This window comes from Lepidochelys olivacea (genome assembly GCF_965140295.1).
Source record: "Lepidochelys olivacea isolate rLepOli2 genome assembly, chromosome: 10".
NCBI classification, from domain to species: Eukaryota; Metazoa; Chordata; order Testudines; family Cheloniidae; genus Lepidochelys; species Lepidochelys olivacea.
The window spans coordinates 52,493,789-52,518,479 of record NC_140420.1 but is presented as its reverse complement, the minus strand read 5'-3'; the positions used below and the strand labels follow the sequence as shown (position 1 = coordinate 52,518,479).

General features: G+C 42.0%; 1 protein-coding gene across 2 annotated transcripts in view; it reads left to right on the top strand.

The window, feature by feature from the left end:
• TLN2 (talin 2) overlaps nt 1-24,691 on the top strand; it is a 349,917-nt gene that overhangs the window by 289,122 nt on the left and 36,104 nt on the right. For both annotated transcript variants that reach the window (XM_084641187.1, XM_084641186.1), the window contains 6 exons: nt 221-367; nt 1,956-2,122; nt 8,492-8,675; nt 10,943-11,068; nt 13,460-13,576; nt 20,569-20,754. In XM_084641187.1, coding sequence (XP_084497313.1) covers nt 221-367; nt 1,956-2,122; nt 8,492-8,675; nt 10,943-11,068; nt 13,460-13,576; nt 20,569-20,754 — 927 coding nt within the window. The remainder of the gene's footprint in view (nt 1-220; nt 368-1,955; nt 2,123-8,491; nt 8,676-10,942; nt 11,069-13,459; nt 13,577-20,568; nt 20,755-24,691) is intronic.

The following is a 24,691-nucleotide window of genomic DNA, read 5'->3' as shown; positions in this document are numbered from 1 at the left end:
CGAGGGGACCACTTGTAGATTAAGATGCTACTTAGCGTGAATAAGGGATGTCAGAATCTGGCCCTTATTTCTGATCTTTGCAGGAACGGTACTGGTGGGCAAATATTTGCAACAAAAATTGTGCGAGTTTTACAATGTTTCCATTTATTCAAAGCCTCAACATTCTAAGCACCTTCTTTGTCTCCTATTTCCCCTTCCCCACAATTTGTTGCCTATCTAGATAGGATTCCAGATCAGGACTCGGGTACAGGATCTTGGTCATGGATGTATCTTTCTAGTACAGAAAGCTGGAGCTCTACAGATTTGCCCTACGGACAGCTACACCAAGAGGGAGTTGATAGAATGTGCTCGTGCTGTCACTGAAAAGGTAAGATGTCCCTTGTTGTCTCATAGATTCAGAAGGGATCATTGTGATCATCTAGTCTGAGCTCTTGCATATCAGAAGTCATAGAACTTCCCCAAAATAATTCCTAGAGCAGATCTTGTAAAAAAAAAAAAAAAATCCAGTCTTGATTTAACAGTTGTCAGTGATGGAGAATCCTCCATGACCCTTGGTTAAATTGTTCCAATGGTTAATTACGCTCACCGTTAAAAATTTATGCCTGATTTCTAGTCTGAATTCGTCTAGCTTCGATTTCCAGCTACTGGATCGTGTTATATTTTATACTTTACTTAAATTATGATGGGGTTTTCTGAGATTTCATAATTTTGAGGCAGGTACACTGTGAACACTGTGTAGCTAGCAGTGGGTGGCTCTTAGCAGAGTGTTAAAATTCAAGAGCCAGTGATGCTTCCCATGAGATGCTGTTTGCCCTATAGCTCTTGGCCAAGGTTCATCCCCTCCCCCGCCATCTTTCTCCTGTTAGTGTGTGTCACTTGTTCACCTGGCTGTGGCTTCCCTTCCCAACAGTAGCTTAATTTCAGTGGATCTGATACATAGATATTCCAAACAAGTCATTTGGGATAAAGGGTGGTATTGCAGCACTTACATATCCACTCTTGGGAGCCCAAATTCCCAGTGTCTGCCATGTTGCTAGGCCAGAATAGCTAACAGAAGTTACAAACTGTTCCTCTCTATTTGCAAGACACACTGTAGTTTGACATAAAATATCAAGGTGATGTTGTGATCTGTTTTGAGAGGGTGGCTGCAGTACTGCTATTAAATGAATACCCCCTAAGGGAAAATGGAGCAACTACTGCACCTCTTAACTTCTTGGCATAGTCTCCCAATATGGACTTGTTCATTGTGCCAGCATTTAGGGTTGGGTTCTTTATTCTGAATCAGGGATGGGGAGATCACTATATCACTGACGCGGAAGAGTGGGAAGAGCTGTGTAGTGTGTGACAGCAGAGATTTGTCTTTTAAACAAGCTGTGTGACAAAGTTGAGTTGCCAAGCGCTTCAGTCATCGGCTGCATCAGTCATCCTTGTGATCATGTTACTGGGCAGCACCGTAGATTGCTGAAAAGTAATTGTGACACTGAAATAAATGCACCAAGCTCCTTTATTGACTGTGCAGAGTACTGTAGGATAATTGGAATTCTTATTTATTGTAGCTGGGGAAAGCTTTTCCTTTCATTTAGATATTATGGAAGATGAGTGCTTACACTATTGATTGCAGAGTGTCATTATTTATATGCAGAGCAGATGCAGTTAAGGCCTCCGTGATCTGCTCATTTATTGTGTATCCTGCTTGATCAGGAGACAGCCTTTTCCTACGGTGAAAGACAAATGCCAATAGCAGGCTTCCTTCTGTGGAAAAACTAATCAAACCTGCTAATGTGCAGATAGAGCAGACAGGGGAAGGGAAAGGGAGAGGTTTTTTGTAGATTGTGAAATGAGATCACAAAATGAATTGCACCTGTTGATTTTCATCACAGGAGTTCGTTTAACTCAGAAATCAGTTCATTATGCTTTGTTTTAGTGTGACCCTCTTTTTTATTTTCCTGTTCCAGGTTTCCTTAGTTCTGTCTGCCCTTCAAGCAGGAAACAAAGGTACTCAGGCTTGTATCACTGCAGCTAGTGCTGTGTCGGGGATAATTGCAGATCTGGACACAACTATCATGTTTGCTACAGCTGGAACCCTTAATGCTGAGAACAATGAATCATTTGCGGATCACAGGTCAGTGATACCGAAAAAGCTGGTGGAGGGAGCTGGCTGCAACAAGGGGGCGGGGGCAATAGATAAATGTCCTGCTAATGGCAAACAAGAGGGGGTGGAGATGCAGTTTTTCCTGCCTTTTCAAACCCCTAATAATGAAGCCAGATGAGCAGAGGGGTGAGAGAGAAATAGGAAAGGGTTGGGGTCAGCGCTTCAAAAGCTAGATAAAGTAGCCTGTATAGTAAAAGCAAATTTCACTTTGCCCATTTATGTGGGAGAGGAAATTTTAAGAAACAGCTGGATCATTCTCAACTGTTTCAAAAGAAAACCTCAAAGATCAGTTTTATCGAATTTTTTAATAAATCCATTTCTATATTTCATTCTTACTGATTATGTTACACTGTGATCCTAGTTTGAATAATTAACTGTCCATGAATTCAAAGAGAAATAGTTTTCCGATGTTTTTTGCGAGACTTGTTTTTTACTTCATGGCTTTTTCTTCCTGGGTTACTAAATGCACTTGCCCACTGCTGATGTTGGAGATTATTAATGGAAGAGATGCTGGAGTGTCAATCATGTTGTCATTTGGTGATAGGGTGACCAAATGTTCCGATTTTATAGGGACAGTCCTGATATTCGGGGCTTTGTTTTATATTGGCGCCTACTACCCCCCACCCCAGTCCCGATTTTTCACACTTGCTGTCTGGTCACCCTATTTGGTGAGATGATGACACAGGTTTCCTTCTGATAACGTCTGATATAGAATGAGAGATTTGGAGCATCCAGGCCATTATTCCCCTCATATTAAAAACCTGGTTCTAGTGGTCAAGACAGTGAGCTGTTGCTTAACAGCACAATTGGCCTATACTGCCAGCATTTAACTCAGTGCTGTGCCAGTGGCTTTGGGAGTATGAAAAGTGCAATGCAGCCCAAATTATTGCAGCTTTATACACTAAGAGTTATGATTCATTTTTATCATCAAATAGTAAGTGTGTTAAATGCTGTGTGACAAGTGTGAAGACAAGGTCCTGCTTCAAAGAGCTGAACGTTGGAATGCAAAAATAGACAAAAAGGCTGAGCAGTGATGATTAGCAGTAATTTCGTTCCACATTCCTTATTTTGTTACCGAGCCGATCTCTTCTCTGAAGGGACGTCTAGAGGTTACTTGCTAAGGGAAGGGAAAGCCTTTATGCAGAGGCTTAAATGGAGTATGCAAAGTGTGTATGTATAAACACAGGTTGGGGTGCCCCCTACCCACAAAGCAACAGTGTGGTGTCCATGTACAGTTGTTGAACAGTTTCTCCTCCTTACAATAAATCTTAATATTGTACCTCAAAACTTACTTTTGCTGTTAAAAATAGCAATCTTGTTTGAGAAGGAGAGAGATAAGCAAAGAGCTCAAACAGGGTCCAGAGATTTAAAAACTCAGTACATTTTGTCAGGTTTCAGAGTAGCAGCCGTGTTAGTCTGTATCTGCAAAAAGAAAAGGAGTACTTGTGGCACCTTAGAGACTAACAAATTTATTTGAGCATAAGCTTTCGTGAGCTACAGCTCACTTCATCGGATGCATACCGTGGAAACTGCAGTAGACATTATATACACACAGAGACCATGAAACAATACCCCCTCCCACCCCACTGTCCTGCTGGTAATAGCTTATCTAAAGTGATCATCAAGTTGGGCCATTTCCAGCACAAATCTGGGTTTTCTCACCCTCCGCCCCCCCCCCACACAAACTCACTCTCCTGCTGGTAATAGCCCATCCAAAGTGACCACTCTCTTCACATCTCACCTCATCGGATGCATTCAGTGGAAAATACAGTGGGGAGATTTATATACACAGAGAACATGAAACAATGGGTGTTATCATACACACTGTAAGGAGAGTGATTACTAGAGACTGGGAGTGGCTAAGTCATTATGCAAGGTAGCCTATTTCCCCTTGCTTTTTCCTACTAGAGACTGGGAGTGGCTAAGTCATTCTGCAAGGTAGCCTATTTCCCCTTGCTTTTTCCTACACAGGCCAGTCCTTGCCTACAGACAGCCCCGAAACCTGAAGCAAATACTCACCAACAACCACATACCACACAACAGAACCACTAGCCCAGGAACCTATCCTTGCAACAAAGCCCGTTGCCAACTGTGCCCACATATCTATTCAGGGGACACCATCACAGGGCCTAATAACATCAGCCACACTATCAGAGGCTCGTTCACCTGCACATCCACCAATGTGATATATGCCATCATGTGCCAGCAATGCCCCTCTGCCATGTACATTGGTCAAACTGGACAGTCTCTACGTAAAAGAATAAATGGACACAAATCAGATGTCAAGAATTATAATATTCATAAACCAGTCGGAGAACACTTCAATCTCTCTGGTCACGCAATCACCGACATGAAGGTCACTATCTTACAACAAAAAAACTTCAATACCAGACTCCAGCGAGAAACTGCTGAATTGGAATTCATTTGCAAATTGGATACTATTAATTTAGGCTTAAATAGAGACTGGGAGTGGCTAAGTCATTATGCAAAGTAGCCTATTTCCCCTTGCTTTTTCCTACCCCCCCCCCCCCCAGACGTTCTGGTTAAACTTGGATTTAAACTTGGAGAGTGGTCAGTTTGGATGAGCTATTGCCAGCAGGAGAGTGAGTTCGTGTGTGTGTGTTTGTGTTTCCGGGGGGGCAGGGGGGGGTGAGAAAGCCTGGATCTGTGCTGGAAGTGACCCACCTTGATTACCATGCACATTGTAGGGAGAGTGGTCACTTTGGATGAGCTATTACCAGCAGGAGAGTGAGTTTGTGTGTGTATGGGGATGGGGGGGTGAGAAAACCTGGATTTGTGCTGGAAATGGCCCACCTTGATTATCATGCACATTGTAGGGAGAGTGGTCACTTTGGATAAGCTATTACCAGCAGGAGATTGAGTTTGTGTGTGTGGTTTTTGGAGGGGGGTGAGGGGGTGAGAGAACCTGGATTTGTGCAGGAAATGGCCCACCTTGATTATCATACACATTGTGAAGAGAGTGGTCACTTTGGATGGGCTATTACCAGCAGGAGAGTGAGTTTGTGTGGGGGGGGGGGCGGAGGGTGAGAAAACCTGGATTTGTGCTGGTTTCAGAGTAGCAGCCGTGTTAGTCTGTATTCGCAAAAAGAAAAGGAGGACTTGTGGCACCTTAGAGACTAACCAATTTATTAGAGCATAAGCTTTCGTGAGCTACAGCTCACTTCCTCAGATGCATATCGTGGAAACTGCAGCAGGCTTTATATATACACAGAGAATATGAAACAATACCTATTCCCACCCCACTGTCCTGCTGGTAATAGCTTATCTAAAGTGATTTCCAGCACAAATCCAGGTTTTCTCACCCTCCACCCCCCCACACAAATTCACTCTCCTGCTGGTGATAGCCCATCCAAAGTGACAACTCTTTACACAATGTGCATGACAATCAAGCTGGGCTATTTCCTGCATAAATCCAGGTTCTCACATCCCCCCACCCCCATACACACACAAACTCACTCTCCTGCTGGTAATAGCTCATCCAAACTGACCACTCTTCAAGTTAAAATCCAAGTTAAACCAGAACATCTGGGGGGGGGGGGGTAGGAAAAAACAAGAGGAAACAGGCTACCTTGCATAATGACTTAGCCACTCCAAGTCTCTATTTAAGCCTAAATTAATAGTATCCAATTTGCAAATGAATTCCAATTCAGCAGTTTCTCGCTGGAGTCTGGATTTGAAGTTTTTTTGTTTTAAGATAGCGACCTTCATGTCTGTGATCGCGTGACCAGAGAGATTGAAGTGTTCTCCGACTGGTTTATGAATGTTACAATTCTTGACATCTGATTTGTGTCCATTTATTCTTTTACGTAGAGACTGTCCAGTTTGACCAATGTACATGGCAGAGGGGCATTGCTGGCACATGATGGCATATATCACATTGGTGGATGTGCAGGTGAACGAGCCTCTGATAGTGTGGCTGATGTTATTAGGCCCTGTGATGGTGTCCCCTGAATAGATATGTGGGCACAGTTGGCAACGGGCTTTGTTGCAAGGATAAGTTCCTGGGTTAGTGGTTCTGTTGTGTGGTATGTGGTTGTTGGTGAGTATTTGCTTCAGGTTGCGGGGCTGTCTGTAGGCAAGGACTGGCCTGTCTCCCAAGATTTGTGAGAGTGTTGGGTCATCCTTTAGGATAGGTTGTAGATCCTTAATAATGCGTTGGAGGGGTTTTAGTTGGGGGCTGAAGGTGACGGCTAGTGGCGTTCTGTTATTTTCTTTGTTAGGCCTGTCCTGTAGTAGGTAACTTCTGGGAACTCTTCTGGCTCTATCAATCTGTTTCTTTACTTCTGCAGGTGGGTATTGTAGTTGTAAGAAAGCTTGACAGAGATCTTGTAGGTGTTTGTCTCTGTCTGAGGGGTTGGAGCAAATGCGGTTGTATCGCAGAGCTTGGCTGTAGACGATGGATCGTGTGGTGTGGTCAGGGTGAAAGCTGGAGGCATGCAGGTAGGAATAGCGGTCAGTAGGTTTCTGGTATAGGGTGGTGTTTATGTGACCATTGTTTATTAGCACTGTAGTGTCCAGGAAGTGGATCTCTTGTGTGGACTGGACCAGGCTGAGGTTGGTGGTGGGATGGAAATGGCCCAACTTGATGATCACTTTAGATAAGCTATTACCCGCAGGACAGTGGGGTGGGAAGAGGTATTGTTTCATGGTGTCTGTGTGTATATAATGTCTACTGCAGTTTCCACGGTATGCATCCAATGAAGTGAGCTGTAGCTCACGAAAGCTCATGCTCAAATAAATTGGTTAGTCTCTAAGGTGCCACAAGTACTCCTTTTCTTTGATCACTTAAGATGAGCTAATACCAGCAGGAGAGCAGCGGGGGAATGGGGGGGGAGAAAACCTTTTGTAATGATAATCAAGGTGGGCCATTTCCAGCAGTTGACAAGAAAGTCTGAGGAACAGTGGGCGGGGGGGAATAAACATGGAGAAATAGTTTTACTTTGTGTAATGATCCATCCACTCCCAGTATGTTTTGGATATTGCATTATAAAACATAATTCAATTCTAATTAAAACTTTCTTTAAAGCAAACAAACAAATTGCTGTCTGCTGTCTCTTTGAATTCAAAAGGTATTACCTGCTTTTTGCATTGTATCTGTGTTTTCTAATCTTTAATTGCTGTGGGAAGTGCAGAAATTGACCTTTTTTCAGTAAAGCTGGATAATCATTTTGATTTCCTTTTCCCTAAATGAGTAATTGGAGTAAGAGAGTATGCATGAAACAGCTGCTATGTAAGAGCAGATTTTTCCAAACTCTGAATATATGGATTTAATACTGTGCACTTCCAACATAATTGAAGATTGCCCCATTTCTATAAAAAGAAACGTACTTTCCAACTCATATGCTCTCATGAGTTATCTTACCACAGGCCTTGTTTAAACTAGAGTTTAAAGGTATGATGTTAGCATGTGTTTGCCTTGAATATATGTTAAACTGGTCAAGATAAATCCTAGAAGAGCACCTGTACTTAAACTCAACCAGTTGTGCATTGCAGTGTGCCTTGTCTAGACCAGATTTTTAATGTGTGTTACCATACATTGCTAATGTGCTAACATCACACTTTTAAATCCTTGTTTAAAGAAGTTACACGTTTTTCCTTCCACTATATCTAGCAATCCTGAGAATTCCAGTAGCTGGGTTTTGTGCACATTTTGTTTATTTCTAGGCTTACTCTTTTTAAGTTCAGTAAAGCATAAGGGCTGTGGGCCTGGCAGCTCTCAACCCTTCACTTTTGTTTTCTAACCTTTTTTATGAAGTTCAGTACTCACAATAGTTGACTGGATTGACTTTCCCTAGAATATGGGGGCAGGGGGTTGAAATGTTTTAGATTTGTCTGCCTAAAGAGTTTATGTGAAGAAGGAAAAAAAAAGATATGAATCAGTCCTGTTTCCTGCAGCTTCTCCCTTTCTCATCCTCCCCCACAAATCCTTATTTTCTTTTCCACAGAACATGCTGGTGGAGGTTTGACAACTGGTAGTTACACCATGGCTCGGCTTAATCTCTCCACATTAGGACCCAGTGCTCCCTCCCTCTCCCTATTCCCATATCTCATTTCCTTTCAAGAGGAAGTCATTTCATTGAGTCATCCTGAGTCTGGTGTGTTGACAACCTGAAACGTAGTGCATCTGTTCTAAGTGGGAATTGCAACCTGACTTTGGCGTTGTAGCTAGGATTATCACTAGTAGACACTGGTATGCTGACCTACATAGAGCCCTTTGTCTACGTAGCACTTTCTCTGTTAGTCAGGACAATGCTGAATAGCTGTGTGGTTTTTTTTCTCTTCTCTCTTTCCCCTCTCCTGCTTCCCTTTTTTCCCCAGGGAAAATATCCTGAAAACAGCAAAAGCTTTAGTTGAAGATACAAAATTGCTCGTGTCTGGGGCTGCCTCAAGTCAGGATAAACTAGCCCAAGCAGCTCAGTCATCGGCTACCACCATCACACAACTGGCAGAGGTGGTAAAACTGGGAGCAGCCAGTTTGGGATCAGATGACCCTGAAACTCAGGTAGGAGGGGCTGCAGGAGCAGAAAATAGACCAATGTTTTTAGTGTTTAAAGACATGGAGAATATCACAGAAGTGAGAAGTCTGGAGGTACAGTGTAATTTTTTTTAAAGTTTCTTTCCGTGGAACTGAGGCTTCCAAATCAGTTAGGCACTTATGAAAATTTTACCCACAAATAGCACAAACCTTGCACTGCCTCTCTTGAATGATTTGCGGTTTAATCAGGCACCTCCCTTCTTCGAAAAATAATGCTGCAAAAATGGACAAGACTTGGTATAGGATGTCTAGTCCCTCCCCCACCAGTTTTGGAATTTTTTTTTTTGCAAGAATATTCTCCAATGCCTTGTTTTTAAATGGCTCATCATGGGGCTTCCTTTAGGAGACTATCCCATAGTTTAATTGATTTCACTGCGAGAAAGCTTTTCACTGAGTTTAAGACCAAGGTAAACACCTGTTGTTGGTATGGTATGGTATGAACAGTATGCTAGAACTTCACAGATATGCCTGGATTATTTTACTCTTTTAAGTCATTTAATTCTTCAAAGTCGATTCAATTAAACATTTAATTGTTTGAATCCTAGTGAAATGTGCGCGGGTGTGTGCACTGTAGATGTGTCTGTGTTAGTAAATTAATTTGAAAATGTCTGATTGTTTGAGGCACTGGAAAAAATGCGTATGTCAGTCTCCTCTTTGACCTCACATATGATCTTTGTTCCAGTGTCAACTTCCAGAGCATTCTTCTGTGGGGGAATATTTTTGAAACTGAAAATGTTTGCTTCAGGAGCCATTTTTTGATAACTTCATATTTCCAACTAGCAACACTGAGGAATTTTAAGTATTTATTACATTTTCTGACTTTGTTGTCAAGTAAAGGCTGACAATACCGGTTTGCCAGTAAAAACCACACCGCACAAGCAATTATTTATTTGTACAACTTGTATATGTGGTGTGATAATCCATAGTGGGGGTGGAGGAAGGAGTTCAAATTCTAGTTTTAAGTGTAGTGTGTGTCTTAAGGTACAGACATTTTCAATAACTTCTGCACAAGGTGTGAAAATACAAAATGTAACTTTTCCATATAAGTTAAAAGCTCATTTTACTCAGGCTGCTGAAGCCACAGAAGCATGAAAAGTGTGTGTGTGTGTGTTGCCACTGTTCTGTAACAAAGCCAGATAAAGAAGCGAGAGCTGCACCAATCTACATTAGGTCTTTAGGGTCTTGTCTTTTCCTCGTTGCTGATCAAAGAGGTTCTGAGTTACCAAAGCTTGAATAAGTTTTTACAAGAAAGCAAAGATTCTAACTTGGCCATAGTTTGTAATAAACTGCAAACAGGCTGAACCAAGGCAGTGCTAAACTTTTTATTTCCTATCCATTACTGAGAAGTAATAGATCCATATATCTTTCTTTTTTTTTTCTTTCGGCGCTATCCCATTTTCCATGCATGTTTTCGCTTTGAAAAAGGGTACAATTGTGCTGATATCACTAAACCAAAGCAAAAGGTTGAAGGTATCTGACCACTCAGCAGATGAGAAGAGAGTGGGGGAAAAGATGCTGGGGGAGAGAGTTATTCTGATGTTTCTTGGAAATAATTAGTGTGCTCATGGAGAGGGGCATAATAGACTTTTTTCCCCAGTACTTGGTTTGGGAGGCAATTTACTTCAATTTGACTGCTGCTGACTCTAACCTCAGGCAAGTCATTCATCATTTAGTTCCTTGGGGGCTCTTAGGAGACTAGGCTACATAAAACTTCCTTTTCCCTGAAATGGACTGTTTCCCTTATGTCCAGGGTATACTAAGTATGATTGATCTGCTTACGTCTGTCAGAATAGTAGCTGATGTCACAGTAAATGGGGTCATCCTCTAAGGGAGGATCAAGCTGTAAGTTCGTACCCTGTTTAAACTGCTCCCATTCTATTCCCATGCTGAACAGAACACAGAGGTGAATAAGCCCTTCTTTGGGAACACGATGGGAAAGAGAGAAATCCTCCTTCGAGAACCATTTAATTACAGGAGACAGTCGCTGAATCGGATTCTGAACATAGTATAAAATACTGTACAGATGAACACAGCTTTATTTTATGCAGGAAACTACATGTTGCTTTTTTAGCATTTGTGCATACAGTATCTTTTTCTCTCTTAACATTGTGTACCAACATTTGCCCTGTGCTTAGCAGACTCCTTCAGTGTACAGCCTGCCCAAATCTTCCATCTATGGGCTGAGGTGAGTTGTGATTGCACTAACCTCGCATCCAAATTTCTCATTCTCGTAGGTTGTACTGATCAATGCTATTAAGGATGTTGCTAAGGCCCTTTCTGATCTCATTGGTGCTACAAAAGGAGCTGCTAGCAAACCAGCAGATGATCCATCAATGTACCAGCTCAAAGGTGCAGCTAAGGTAGGTAGTGCGATATCTCTCCCTTTTAGAGAAGTTTAGAGGTTATCTCAGCTTCTGTTATGAAAGTTGAAAACATTCCTTTGCTTATTCCCTGCTGTTTGCTTTGATGTTTATTTAAAGAAACAGCTAGCATCACTTTGTTGCTAGAATCCTAAAGACTGGTGGCAGTGAATTCTGGTTCACTTCAGTCTCTTATTTTCCTTCTGTTTCATCTGTATCCTACTAACTTAAACTAGATGATTGATGGAAAGCTGGATAGTATCATTCATCTCAGTGCCTGTAAACATAATACCAGTTTTCTTAGTCATCTCACCACAGCTAGTTAAAGAGTTATATTCCTTCTGTCAGGTACCTCTGTCGCTCTGCAAGCATATGTGTCTGGAGGGAGGATGGAAGTCCCTGGTATATTCAGGCTACGAAACAAAAGTTTACCTTATAAAAATGTGTACTTGAATCCTATAGCAAGGGTAATGAACAAGTAATGAGAAGTCCACACTATAAGCGTCCAGCTGTTAAGATGCTAACTTGGACCTTTCAGCTTTTAGAAAGTGGCCTGGAGATCTCAAACAGGCTTTCTTTAAAATGTAGTGTACTTTGATTGCATTTCTCCCAGGCTGTGCTTCGAAGTGGAAGTGTCTATTGGTCAGAGCACAGGATTTGGACAGCTTCTGCCACTGTTCTATTGTGTCACCTCTTTGTGCTTCAGTTTTCCCACATCTGAGATCTCTGTGAAACTTGCTTCACAGGGTTCTTGGGGCTTAATGTTTGTAAAGTGCTTTGAGATGCTGAAATTTGGGCAGTATTGGATCTACTTCCAGATGATCGGGTCGTCAAAGTGACTTTTACGCATTTGCTTGGCAAAGAGATTTTGTCCTTTCCCATCAAATCAGTGCCTCAGATTGGATTACTGCGATGCACTCTGTGAGGGGGCACTCATCAAAGACCATGCAAAGTTCACCTACTACAAAACAGTGTCTGCTTCCTTAGCTGGTTCCCTTTGCTTTACAGAGCTCAATGTGATTTGAATCCTGGTTATCTGAAAGCTCCTTGTGTTCCATCCGAAGATCTGAGATGGGCTTAGGTGCTGTCACGAGAGCATTTGTACATCTACAGGCTGGAGGGAAGATATGCCCTTCCTTACTTGCTTACTTTGTATTTTGGAACCAGTATTTGACCATCAGGGCATAAGGCAAGGCTAGCTACAGTATTGACTCAGCCTTTTCCTGAGGGGGAAGTTGTTAAATCAAGGTTTGGGTTGATTTCCTGGGAGCTGGTTGACTTCTTTTCAATTGATGATGGCAGTTGTGTGTTTAATTGTGGTTTTACAAACTGTGCCAAGAGAACGTAATAGTGGCATTTCACAAATTAGTAAATAATGAGCCTGGTCTCTGACAAGGTTTTTTGAGGTTATAGTCTTGCGTGTGTGTGGTAATGGAGGCAAAGAAGAGGGCACTAGTTTCTATATGTTAGAAACCTATTGACTTTTCATCTTTCTGTAGACAATTCATACCAGATGTGGAGAAGGGACTCTGTTAATTTGAAATTATATGAGAGGTAATGTTATAGCGTAAGTGCTGTTAAGCAAAATTGCAGGATGAGGTATGTTATTGCATAAAGACATGCCGAGGAGTGCCCAGAGACACAGACGCTAGGACTCCTGGAGAGGCGTTCCACCCAGACTGCCTGTTTGGAATTTTGGAGGATTGAATCTAACAAGTGATCACTTTGGTCCTGAGGAGAGAGGGAACAGGATCCCGGGAGAGAGGGGTTGGGAACTAGACTAGGGTTAGGAAGGGAAGCACCGCTGGGTCCTTGTAAGATCATGCTTTCCCTGTGGGAGCACAAAGTAGAGGGGTACTGAATGCTATTGGGACGTTTGTTTTGTTTACTTTGGTTAAGTGAAGTTTAGTGGTTTTTCAAACCCAGAAATCAGCAGCAGAGTCAATTGGTCAGTTTGCAAGAGATCTGCAGGGCCCTCGAAATAGTTCGGAAAAGCATCCAGGTTCACCTGATACTCACAGACTAGTGTTCTGAGAGGAAGCTTAGAGGGATAAAAGGGCTGTACTAGCAACCCAGAGACACTGGGGTTGAAAAAGTTTTATGCCGAGGCCCGGGCAAGTTGTGACCCCGTGCACTCATGTTTAGGAAAGCCCCACTACTCAGTGAATCTGGCTGTATCAATCTAAGTTCAGTAGGGATCATTCAAAAATAAAAGCCTGTCTATAGAGTTCACTCTTAGCTGTTTAACCCATATTGTATTTAAAGCTTGTTGTTCCCTGAAAGGATTAATAATGGCTTCATAGCTTGATGTTCCTTGAATCATGTGGGTGTGTCTCCTAAATGTGGGAGAAGCAAATGATGTATTTTCATCTCTCCATCTCCCCGTTTCAGGTGATGGTAACCAATGTCACATCACTTCTGAAGACTGTTAAAGCAGTTGAAGATGAAGCCACTCGAGGCACAAGAGCTCTCGAGGCCACAATTGAGTGCATCAAACAGGAACTCACGGTAAAGAACAGAATAATTGCACATGGCAACTTTCTAAAGTACACTCTTAAAATCAAATCAGACTTCACTGGAGGGATGTTTTGGCTGCTCTGTTGTGAGTTAGAGGCAGAATGGTCCCTACCCACAGCTCTCAACACACGACTGCATGTCACTTCAACCTATCGACTTCCACACATCACCAGTCTCCCCGTTAGGCTGTATTTCTCAGGTGTGAGATGCTACTATTATGAAATACGCTTGGAGAAACTGGTTCTTCATTCCTCCAGACAAGAAACTTTCACTGTAAAATGTTATTTTCTGAGTCAAATGTTCACTTTTCATTGTCCTTGGTTTGTAAATGTTTCTCTAGTGTCAAAGAGCAGCACTGTTGGCACTTGCGGTTTGAAACTCGTCTCCATTTTTTCTTTTTTTCATAAATAAATAACCTGATAACTGATATTTCATCTGAGCAGAAATTACATGTAGCACTGAATTAGATCTTAAACCAAAAGGGTTGTTTCCTCCCCCCTTCACAATACAGTTTTCTGACCCCCCGAGCTGCTACTTTCAGACACTCCTTTTGTAAACCACTGGTGAGTGATGTAAATTAATACCTTTGTATGTTTGCAGAGGCTAAAATATCCTACCTTTCTTAGTAAAATAACGACCGCACATATGGAGAGAGACTGTACTGGAGAATACATATTATATAATTTGTGGACTTAGTGTTCAGTAGCTCTGTTGACACAACCTTGTCTTCTTGAACATTCCCATTGTGGCAGTTCCGAAGGGCTCACTCTGTTCTGGCTTGTTTTTCACTGAACATAAGAACGGCCATACTAGGTCAGATCACTGGTTCATCTAGCCCAATATCCTGTCTTCTGAGAGAGGCCAATGCCAGATGCTTCAGAGGGAATGAAACAACAAAGAAATTATTGAGTGATCCATTCCCTGTCATCCACTCCCAGCTTCTGTCAGTTAAAAGCTTCGGACATCCAGAGCATGGGGTTGCATCCCTGATCATCTTGGCTAATAGACATTAATGGACCTATTCTCCCTCAACTTATCGAATTATTTTTGAACCTCATTATAGTTTTGGCTTTGACAACATCCCTTGGTAGTGAGTTCCACAGGTTGACTGTGCATTGTGTGAAGTAGTACTTCCTTTTGTTTGTTTTAAACCTGCTGCCTATTAATTTCATGGGTGACCCCTGGTTCTTGTGCTATGTAAAGGGGTAAATACTACTACCTTATTCACTTTCTCCACATGATTTATGAGTTTATAGACTTCTATTCTAATATAGCATTTTTGAGGTGGTGGCGACCAGAACTGTGAACGTAGCATGGATTTATTTTATGACATTTTCTGTCTTATTATCTATCCCTTTCCTAATGGTACCTAACATTCTGTTTGCTTTTTTTGACAGCTGCTGCACATTGAGTGCATTTTTTCAGAGAGCTATCCACAATGACTCCAAGATCTTTTTCTTGAGTGGTAACAGCTAATTTAGACCCCATCATTTTGTATGTTTTCCAGTGTGCATTACTTTGCATTTATCAACATTGAATTTCATCTCCCATTTTGTTGCCCAGTCACCCAGTTTTGTGAGATCCCTTTGTAACTGTTCGCAGTCTGCTTTGGACTTAATTATCTTGAATAATTTTGTTCATCTGCCAATTTTTCCACCTCACTGTTTACCCCTTTTTCCAGCTCATTTATGAACATGTTGAACAGCACTGGTCCCAGTACAGACCCCTAGGGGACACCACTATTTACCTCTTTCCTTTCTGAAAACTGACCATTTATTGCTACCCTTTGTTTCTTGTATTTAACCAGTTACTGATCCACAAAAGGACCTTCCCTCTTACCCTATGACGGCTTACTTTCCTTAAGAGCCTTTGATGAGGGACTTTGTCAAAGATGTTTTGAAAGTCAAAGTACACTATATCCACGGATCACCCTTGTCCACATGTTTGTTTGACCCCCTCAAGAATTATAATAGATTGATGAGGCATGATTTCTGTTTACAAAAGCCATGTTGACTCTTCCCCAACAAATTCTGTTCCTTTACATGTCTGGTAATTCTTTTCTTTACTATAGTCTCAGCCAATTTGCCTGGTACTGAAGTTAGGCTTGCTGGCCTGAAATTGGCAGGATTGCCTGTGGAATCTTTTTTAAAAATTGGAGTCACATTAGCTATCCTTCTGTCGTCTGGTATGTAAGCTGATTTAGGTGATAGGTTACGTACCACAATTTCATATTTAAGTTCCTTCAGAACTCTTGGGTGAATACCATTTGGTCCTGGTGACTTAGTACTGTTTAATTTACCAATTTGTTCCAAAACTTCCTCTATTGACACCTCAATCTGGGACACCTCCTCAGATTTATCACCTAAAATGAATGGCTCAGGTGTAGGAATCTCCCTCTCATCCTCTACAGTGAAGACCAATGCAAAGAATTCATTTAGCTTCTCCGCAATGGCCTTGTCTTCTTCAAGTGTTTCGATTGATTGTTTGGCTGGCTTCCTCCTTTTGATTTATTTAATTTTTTATTTTATTTTATTTTATTTTGCTGTTAGTTTTTGTGTCCTTTGCTCGTTGCTCTTCAAATTCTTTTTTGGCCTGCCTAATTATACTTTCACACTTGACTTGCCAGATTTTATGTTCCTTTCTATTTTTCTCAGTAGGATTTGACTTCCAATTTTTAAAGGATGCCTTTTTGCCTCAAACCGCTTTTTCTACTCTGTTGTTTAACCCTGGTGGAACATTTTTTGGTCCTCTTACTATGTTTTTTTTTTTTTTAAATGGGGATATACATTTAATTTGAGCCTCTATGATGGTATTTTTAAAAAGTTTCTGCAGCTTGCAGGTATTTCACTCTTGTGACTGCACCCTTTAATTTCTGTTTAACTGGCTTCCTTATTTTTATGTGAAAAATGCAGACCCTGACAAAGGAAGAATAATTACAGAATATATATTTTTTTAAAAATTAAATCCCCACATAAGCTGTGGCACAGTAAATGAAACATCAAAATCCTTTGGGTGAACTCTGCAATCTAAAACTTTCCAGATACTTACCAGTGTCAGAGTAGCAGCTGTGTTAGTCTGTATTCGCAAAAAGAAAAGGAGTACTTGTGGCACCTTAGAGACTAACCAGTTTATTTGAGCATAAGCTTTCGTGAGCTACAGCTCACTTCATTGGATGCATGCAGTGGAAAATACAGTGGGGAGATTTATATCCACAGAGAACATGGAACAATGGGTGTTACCATACACACTGTAACCAGAGTGATCAGGTAAGGTGAGCTATTACCAGCAGGAGAGGGAAAAACCTTTTGTAGTAATAATCAAGGTGGGCCATTTCCAGCAGTTGACAAGAACGTCTGAGGAACAGTAGTGGGCGGGGGGGAGTAAACATGGGGAAATAGTTTTACTTTGTGTAATGACACATCCACTCCCAGTCTTTATTCAAGCCTAAGTTCATTGTATCCAGTTTGCAAATTAATTCCAATTCAGCAGTCTCTCCTTGGAGTCTGTTTTTGAAGTTTTTTGTTGAAGAATTGCCACTTTTAGGTCTGTAATCGAGTGACCCAAGAGATTGAAGTGTTCTCCGACTGGTTTTTGAATGTTATAATTCTTGACATCCGGTTTGTGTCCATTTATTCGTTTACGTAGAGACTGTCCAGTTTGACCAACGTATATGGCAGAGGGGCATTGCTGGCACATGATGGCATATATCACATTGGTAGATGTGCAGGTGAACAAGCCTCTAATAGTGTGGCTGATGTGATTAGGCCCTTTGATGGTGTCCCCTGAATAGATATGTGGACACAGTTGGCAATGGGCTTTGTTGCAAGGATAGGTTCCTGGGTTAGTGGTTTTGTTGTGTGGTGTGCGGTTGCTGGTGAGTATTTGCTTCAGGTTGTGGGGGCTGTCTGTAAGCAAGGACTGGCCTATCTCCCAAGCTTTGTGAGAGTGATGGGTCGTCCTTCAAGATGGATTGTAGATCCTTGATGATGCGTTGGAGAGGTTTTAGTTGGGGGCTGAAGGTGATGGCTAGTGGCGTTCTGTTATTTTCTTTGTTGGGTCTGTCCTGTAGTCGGTGACTTCTGGGTAGTCTTCTGGCTCTGTCAATCTGTTTCTTTACTTCAGCAGGTGAGTATTGTAGTTGTAAGAACACTTGATAGAGATCTTGTAGGTGTTCGTCTCTGTCTGAGGGGTTGGAGCAAATGCGGTTGTATCGTAGAGCTTGGCTGTAGACAATGGATCGTGTGGTGTCATCTGGATGAAAGCTGGAGGCATGTAGGTAGGCATAGCGGTCAGTAGGTTTCCGGTATAGGGTGGTGTTTATGTGATCATCGCTTATTAGCACCGTAGTGCCCAGGAAGTGGATCTCTTGTGCGGACTGGTCCAGGCTGAGGTTGATGGTGGGATGGAAATTGTTGAAATCATGGTGGAATTCTTCAAGGGCTTCTTTTCCGTGGGTCCAGATGATGAAGATGTCGTCAATGTAGCGCAAGCAGAGCAGGGGCATTAGGGGATGAGAGTTGGGGAAGCGTTGTTCTAAGTCAGCCATAAAAATGTTGGCATACTGTGGGGCCATGTGGGTACCCATAGCAGTGCCGCTGATTTGAAGGTATACATTGTCCCCAAATGTGAAATAGTTATGGGTGACGACAAAGTCTCAAAGTTCAGCCACCAGGTTTGCCATGACATTATCAGGGATACAGTTCCTGATGGCTTGTAGTCCTTCTTTTAGTTGATTGCTTGAGGCAGTCTCAGGTGTGTCTGTATATTTATTAAAAATAAGATTAAATCCTGACCCCAATGAAATCAATGGAGAAACTTCATCCGGGATTTTACTCAGTATGGGAATATTGTATATACGTGTGCACTGCTTTAACTGGCTTGAGACAGGTTGAATTTGAGTACTATTAAGAGATGTGTCTGTAACAGTTGGCAAGGGCTTGTTCCTCAGTTTCTCCCACACACGGTGAGGGGGTGAAAGCCAAATAATGATACCCTGGATAAAAGGAGTGGCCCTTCCAAATGTGCGTCCAGGCATTTAGACACTACAGCAATGGGCACACTAGAAAACTTTAATGAGGAGTAGATAATGCTGTCAGAGCAGCATTGCATAATAGGTGTGACTGGTAACATTCATCCAGTTACTCCTTGGGGAATTCTGCGCATGCACAGATTTCCTTGCTTCTCTGGAGAAAAATGAATTTCTGAACTGGAAGCAAAGGGAAGCTGCAAAAGCGGTCATGCACTACTCTCCAGCAGCGCGGGTGCATTGTTTTGGGCACCCGGAGTAGCCAGTAGAGTAGTAAATCACTGAGGGTGGGGGGGCTGGGGATGTCCCAGCCAGTTGCTCCTACCCTGTGCCTCACCCTAGTCTTGGCTGGGCTGGGGAGGATGGGACTTCCTCTTCTCCTGCAAGGAGCATCCAGGACTGTGTCAGACCCACTGCCGGAAGCCTCTCCGGCTGCAAGAAGCACTGCACATGCCCCCTTCCTGCCCCCATCACTACTCAGTCATGGGGGAGCGGGGTCACTGTACAGGGAGCTGCTCCCCCATTCGCCAACCCCTGTGCTTCTGGACCCATCTCATACCCAGATTGCCCTGCCAACTCTCACCCTGTGCATCCAGAACCCACACCCTGACATGCCTCACCTTCTGCACCTGGAGCCCCCTTGCACCCAGACCTCCCTGCTGCCGAACATCACCTCCCTGCACTCAGACCCCACCCCCCACCCCCCCCGCAATTAAACCTCCCCCCCAAGCCTCTGTTCATCTCCGTCTCCCTCGCACCTGCACCCCCCCACCAAGCTGCCTGTACCCAGATTGCCCCACACAGAATCCTATTGCCCCACACCTGGATCTCCCTACACTTAGCCCCTCCATACTTGGATACTGCTGGGCTGAGCCTGCCTACCTACATCTAGTGTGCTTGGCAAAGAGGGGCAGGGCCCTGGGGTGTTTCTGGGAAAGTCCTGGTCCTTGTGCTGTGTGAGGGTCGGGTGCAACTTTTCCGTCAGTCCATGTCCAGAGGAGGGGAGGCGCAGGGTGATCTCCTATCTCTGTGCAATCAGTGGCCTGTGCTCCCCATTGTTATGGTGGAGCCTCCACATTTATTTATTGAGAAATAAAATTTGCAGAACTTTAAAATATTATGTGCAGAATTTTAAATTTTGGGGGGCAGAATTTTAAATGTTTTGGTGCAGAATACCCTCAGGAGTAACCCAGTGCAGTACCTGGAATGTTCTGTAAGGCTTAAGAATGGTAAGCTAATAAGGAATAAAGCTAGAAAAGGAGGCAAGTAGGAGCCAGAATAAGCTCTAACTGACTAATGTTAGCTTCAATGTTTTAATACAGTTAATTACTTTCAACATTCATAGGAATGAGGTTTGTGGGGTCAGGTAATTCAATGTCTTCCTCTTGATATGAGTTCCTCTACACAATTGTATAGTTAGGTTTGTAACAGAGGACTGTCCCTCCCCCTTTCAACCCTTTACAGAAAAGATTTTTGATCATTTTATTAATATATCCAGTTCAGTCCTTCTCTCTGCTGCTTCTGGCTGAGGGGACACATTAGAGCATGGCCTATATGGGAGGAGGATCTCTGCATGCCTGTCCAATAGTCAGGATAGAAGAATATATGGATAGGATGAGTAGCTAGCTATATGCTGTAACTATTGGTTTCTCGCTATCCTATAACACAGATAGTTTAAATGACAAATGTTGGGTGTCAGCCATTTCAAGTGAATGGGTTAACCTTTTGTGCACATTTCCCACAGCTTAGTGTTTCTCTCTGCTATGTGTAGATGTGCAAGTCCTATCGGAGCCAGACTCCTGACGAGCAGGAGTGATATTGCAGTACAGTACTCAAATTCAGTTTCTGATTTCCTGCCATTTGAAGGCTGCTTTCAATTGCCGTTTCTGTTTCAAGCTCTGTGTTGTGGTCTGACTCTGAAAGGGCAACCAGATCTCCCTTCTGCTTTAACTTCCAGGTGTTTCAGTCGAAGGAGATTCCAGAAAAGACATCATCACCTGAAGAATCGATCCGGATGACGAAAGGAATCACCATGGCAACTGCCAAAGCTGTTGCAGCTGGGAACTCATGCAGACAGGAGGATGTGATTGCTACAGCGAATCTGAGCCGCAAAGCAGTGGCTGATATGCTAACAGCTTGTAAGGTAAAGATTAATTTCCTCTCCTAATTTTTTAGGTTTCTATGTCCTTAAATTTAGTTTGTGTTTGTCTTTATCTGAGAAGTTAATGATTGTGAAAATTATGAAGTCTGACTAACATCCTATACCAGAAGGAGGGGGTTTCTATGCTATGTAAAAGAAATATGGATTAATACACACTGGTTTCTTTTTGGAGAAAGAGGATGGGGTTTTTTGATAGACACGAAACCTGCTTGAGTTCTTGTTTCTTTTAAACTGCAAGACAGACTCCGTACAAACAGTAGAGCATAAAAATAATGTAATGGTGACCTGATTTTAATATAGTTAGGAATTCTCTAATGGAAAAAATGTGCACATGTATTGTCAATATTCCTTTGCTTTCTAAACAAACTCATTGGTCTGCTGAATTCTTACTGTGCTTTTAAAGAGTATGTGTGCCTTTTGTCTTGTACTAAATATAATGCTCCTGTGAGCTGAACTTTTGGAATCTTTGAGACAGACAACTTTAAAGAAATAGGTCTGTAAAACTGTTTGCATGCATGGTACAGGGAGTAATGCAAAATATACTCATGGCTCACTTCCCTTCATGCTGAGGTAGGGAGGGATTATTCGTAATTAACAGGGGCAGGACCAGAAAGGGGTTTTACAAAGTTAATTCTTTGAGTTTTGAGCAGTGAAATTAGACAGCTCTTATTCGTAATCATCATTTAGGCATCTTTGCTCTTCAAGGTACAAATGACTATGAGAGAAGAATTAAGGCTTGGGCAGTTTGGCGGGTGTGGAGTTCAAAATTTAGTCAAATCTTTCCCTGCGTAGGTCCCCAGATCACTTTTTAGCTCCATTATGACTGGATGTAAGGATAGGACAGAGTTTAATTTTGTTTTTAAAATAATGATTCTGTACTTAAGGATGATGCAATGTGATTTTGAACATGATTTATGTATATATTGTCAATTGAAATCCTTATGTCATTTTGACCTTGATGGTTCTTGTATGTATTTAGCAGAGTACATCTGTTCCTGAACACTCTGCTTGCTTCAAGCTTTGATCCCCCACCCCAAAACACAGATAGTTGAAAGTATAGCTATAGTTCTGCACTGGAACCCAGAAGTCACCACATCTTGTATCATTCGGTCTCATATCATGCTTCTGTCGAAGTCCAGTACATGATGCTTCAAGGGAAGGTGAAAACACTCTCAGGTGCAGTTGTGGAATGATATAGGATCAATTAACACTGTGAACCATATTAGTTAAATATCCTTTGTAACTTTATGACCTGGCTAGTGTAGGTGCATATTCATATGGAGAAAAAACTGCATTTCACTCTGCAGATTCTCTGGATTACAGTTCTTCATATTTAAATTATATGTTTCAGCCTAATATTCTGCATTTTAGGTGTATGTTTTTGTATACTTTCAAATTAATGTTTCCTTTTTGTTTTCACTTTCACTCCTATTATTGCTATAATTTAACTTGGTGCTTCTCCTGCTCTGGTTCACAGATGGCCACAGGCCTGCAGAATAAACCATTTAGAGACCAAGCAGTGGGGAACTGGGATGTTGATAAGGGGCTGAGTATCCATGAGAGAATTGCCTTTACAAAACAATCTAAAGAATAAAAATAGCTGAGAATGATTTTACTTATCTAAAAGGACAGACTGAAAAGCAGTCTACCTGAGAGCTTGTTGGGTATGGTAGTCATTCTTTGGGCTAGGGCCTACCAGGTTAACATGGTAAGTGTGGCAAATCGTTATCACTTGAGTAGCAAGTTCTGATCCTTGAAGTCACCATTGTTATTGCTTGCAGATGACATTATTAATCTCTAGCCAGAAAGTTGGCTATGTGCCACAGAGCACCACCTTGAAAGCAGCAGAGTAGGAATAACAGCTGGAAGGCAGCCTGAAGCTGAAATCAGAAATAGTATGGTTCAGAACAGTGAGGATAAAAGCTTGCCCTCTAGTTAGCCCAGTGGATTTGGTTTTGGCCTCCTTACGTCCTTGGCGCTGGAAAAAATCATTAGGCAAGGAGAAACAAGTCTCTGAAAACACTGGAGAGAGGTGGAAAGTCTAGAAGACTAATCATAGGCATTATTTAAAACATGTGACCCAAAATTTGTCAAAACATCTGTCAGTCTTAAGTGTGACAAGGTTGGTGAGGTAATATCGTCTAACGGACAGTCAAGGGCCACTCTACCTTGAATGGTCCCTTAGAATATGTGCTAACTACTTATGCTAAACAATCTATTCCACCTTTCATTTAGCTGTGACTCTAGGAGTATCTTTCCCAGACCTAAAGAAGAACTCTGTGTGGCTTGAAAGCTTCTCTTGTTCACGGCTACAACTATACTGCATAGTCTTAAGTTTAAGTAACTTAATTATGTGTACCACATCCCCTTAGCCAGAGCTGTATCAGTTAATGTTAGACAGCAATTTAAAATGGTTGGTAGAGAAGCTAGCCCTTCTACTTTTTGCACTTATGCTAGTGTGTTTTTATCCACTCATATACTTACTTTGGTAATAGATGAACTCAAGCTGTAGGAAGGAGTATCAGATCTCTTGTACAAAGTCATCTTATCTCTTTTTGAACATAAGAACAGCCATACTGGGTCAGATCAAAGGTCCATCTAGCCCAGTATCCTGTCTTCCCACAGTGGTCAATGCCAGGTGCTCCAGGGGGAATGAATAGGACAGGTAATCATCAAGTGATCCATCCCCTGTCACCCATTCCCACCTTCTGGCAAACAGAGGCTAGGGACACCATCCTTGCCCATCATGATTAATAGCCATTCATGGACCTATCCTCCATGAATTTATCTAGTTCTTTTTTTGAACCTTGTTATAGTCTTGGCCTTCACAGCATCCTCTGACAAGGAGTTCCACAGGTTGACTGTGCGTTGTGTGAAAAAATACTTTCTTTTGTTTGTTTTAAACCAGTTGCCTATTAATTTCATTTGGTGACCCCTCGTCCTTATGTTATGAGAAGGAGTAAATAACACTTTCTTATTCACTTTCGCCTCACCAGTCATGATTTTATAGACCTCTATCACATCCCCCCTTAGTCATCCTTTTTCCAAGCTGAACTGTCCCAGTCTTATTAATCACGCCTCATCTGGAAGCCGTTCCATACCCCTACTTATTTTTGTTGCCCCTTTTCTGAATCTTTTGCATTTCCAATATGTCTTCTTTTAGATGGGGCAACCACATCTGCACGCCATATTCAAGATGTGGGCGTACCATGGATTTATATAGAGGCAATAGGATGTTTTCTGGGGTATTAAAAAAATTCCATGATAAATCTGAATAGCCACTTCTCTTGTACTCTAAGATGGTGAATAGGGAGCACCTGACTTTCTTTGCTATACCATCAAGGCAGCATGACACCTCCACAACTTGATCTTGTTGTGATATTTGACAAAATAGGGGTTTCTCATCGAATACGCAGCAATCCAATCTTCTGAATGTTTTGATAGGACTAATATTGTCAAATAATAAGCTAATAATGACACACATTATGTACCACTGCATGGAATGAAACCCACCAAAATGCATGTGTGTGAATAAAATATAGCATGAATTGTTATGTACAGTACACTTTGTGCTTCTCTAATGTCAAGGATATAAATGTACATTAAATTTCACTGCAACTTCCCTGAAGCAGAGGGGTTCAGCTCTGGGATATTTAAACAAGTCTATAGTAATTGTGCAATATGTAAATAATACACTGTCACTGGGGTTCTGTGGCCTGCAACATGCAGAAGGTCAGACTAGATCATGATGGTTCATTGTGGCTTCAAAGTCTGAGAGTCTGTAAGTGGGCATTTATCAATAGTTACCATTTGGAAAAAAAAAATATTGATTACAGTGCAATCTCAGGATCTCATCCTGTGGGTCCTATTAAACTTGGTGGAGACGCTTAACCGAAAGTACTCAAGGTTGGATCAGACC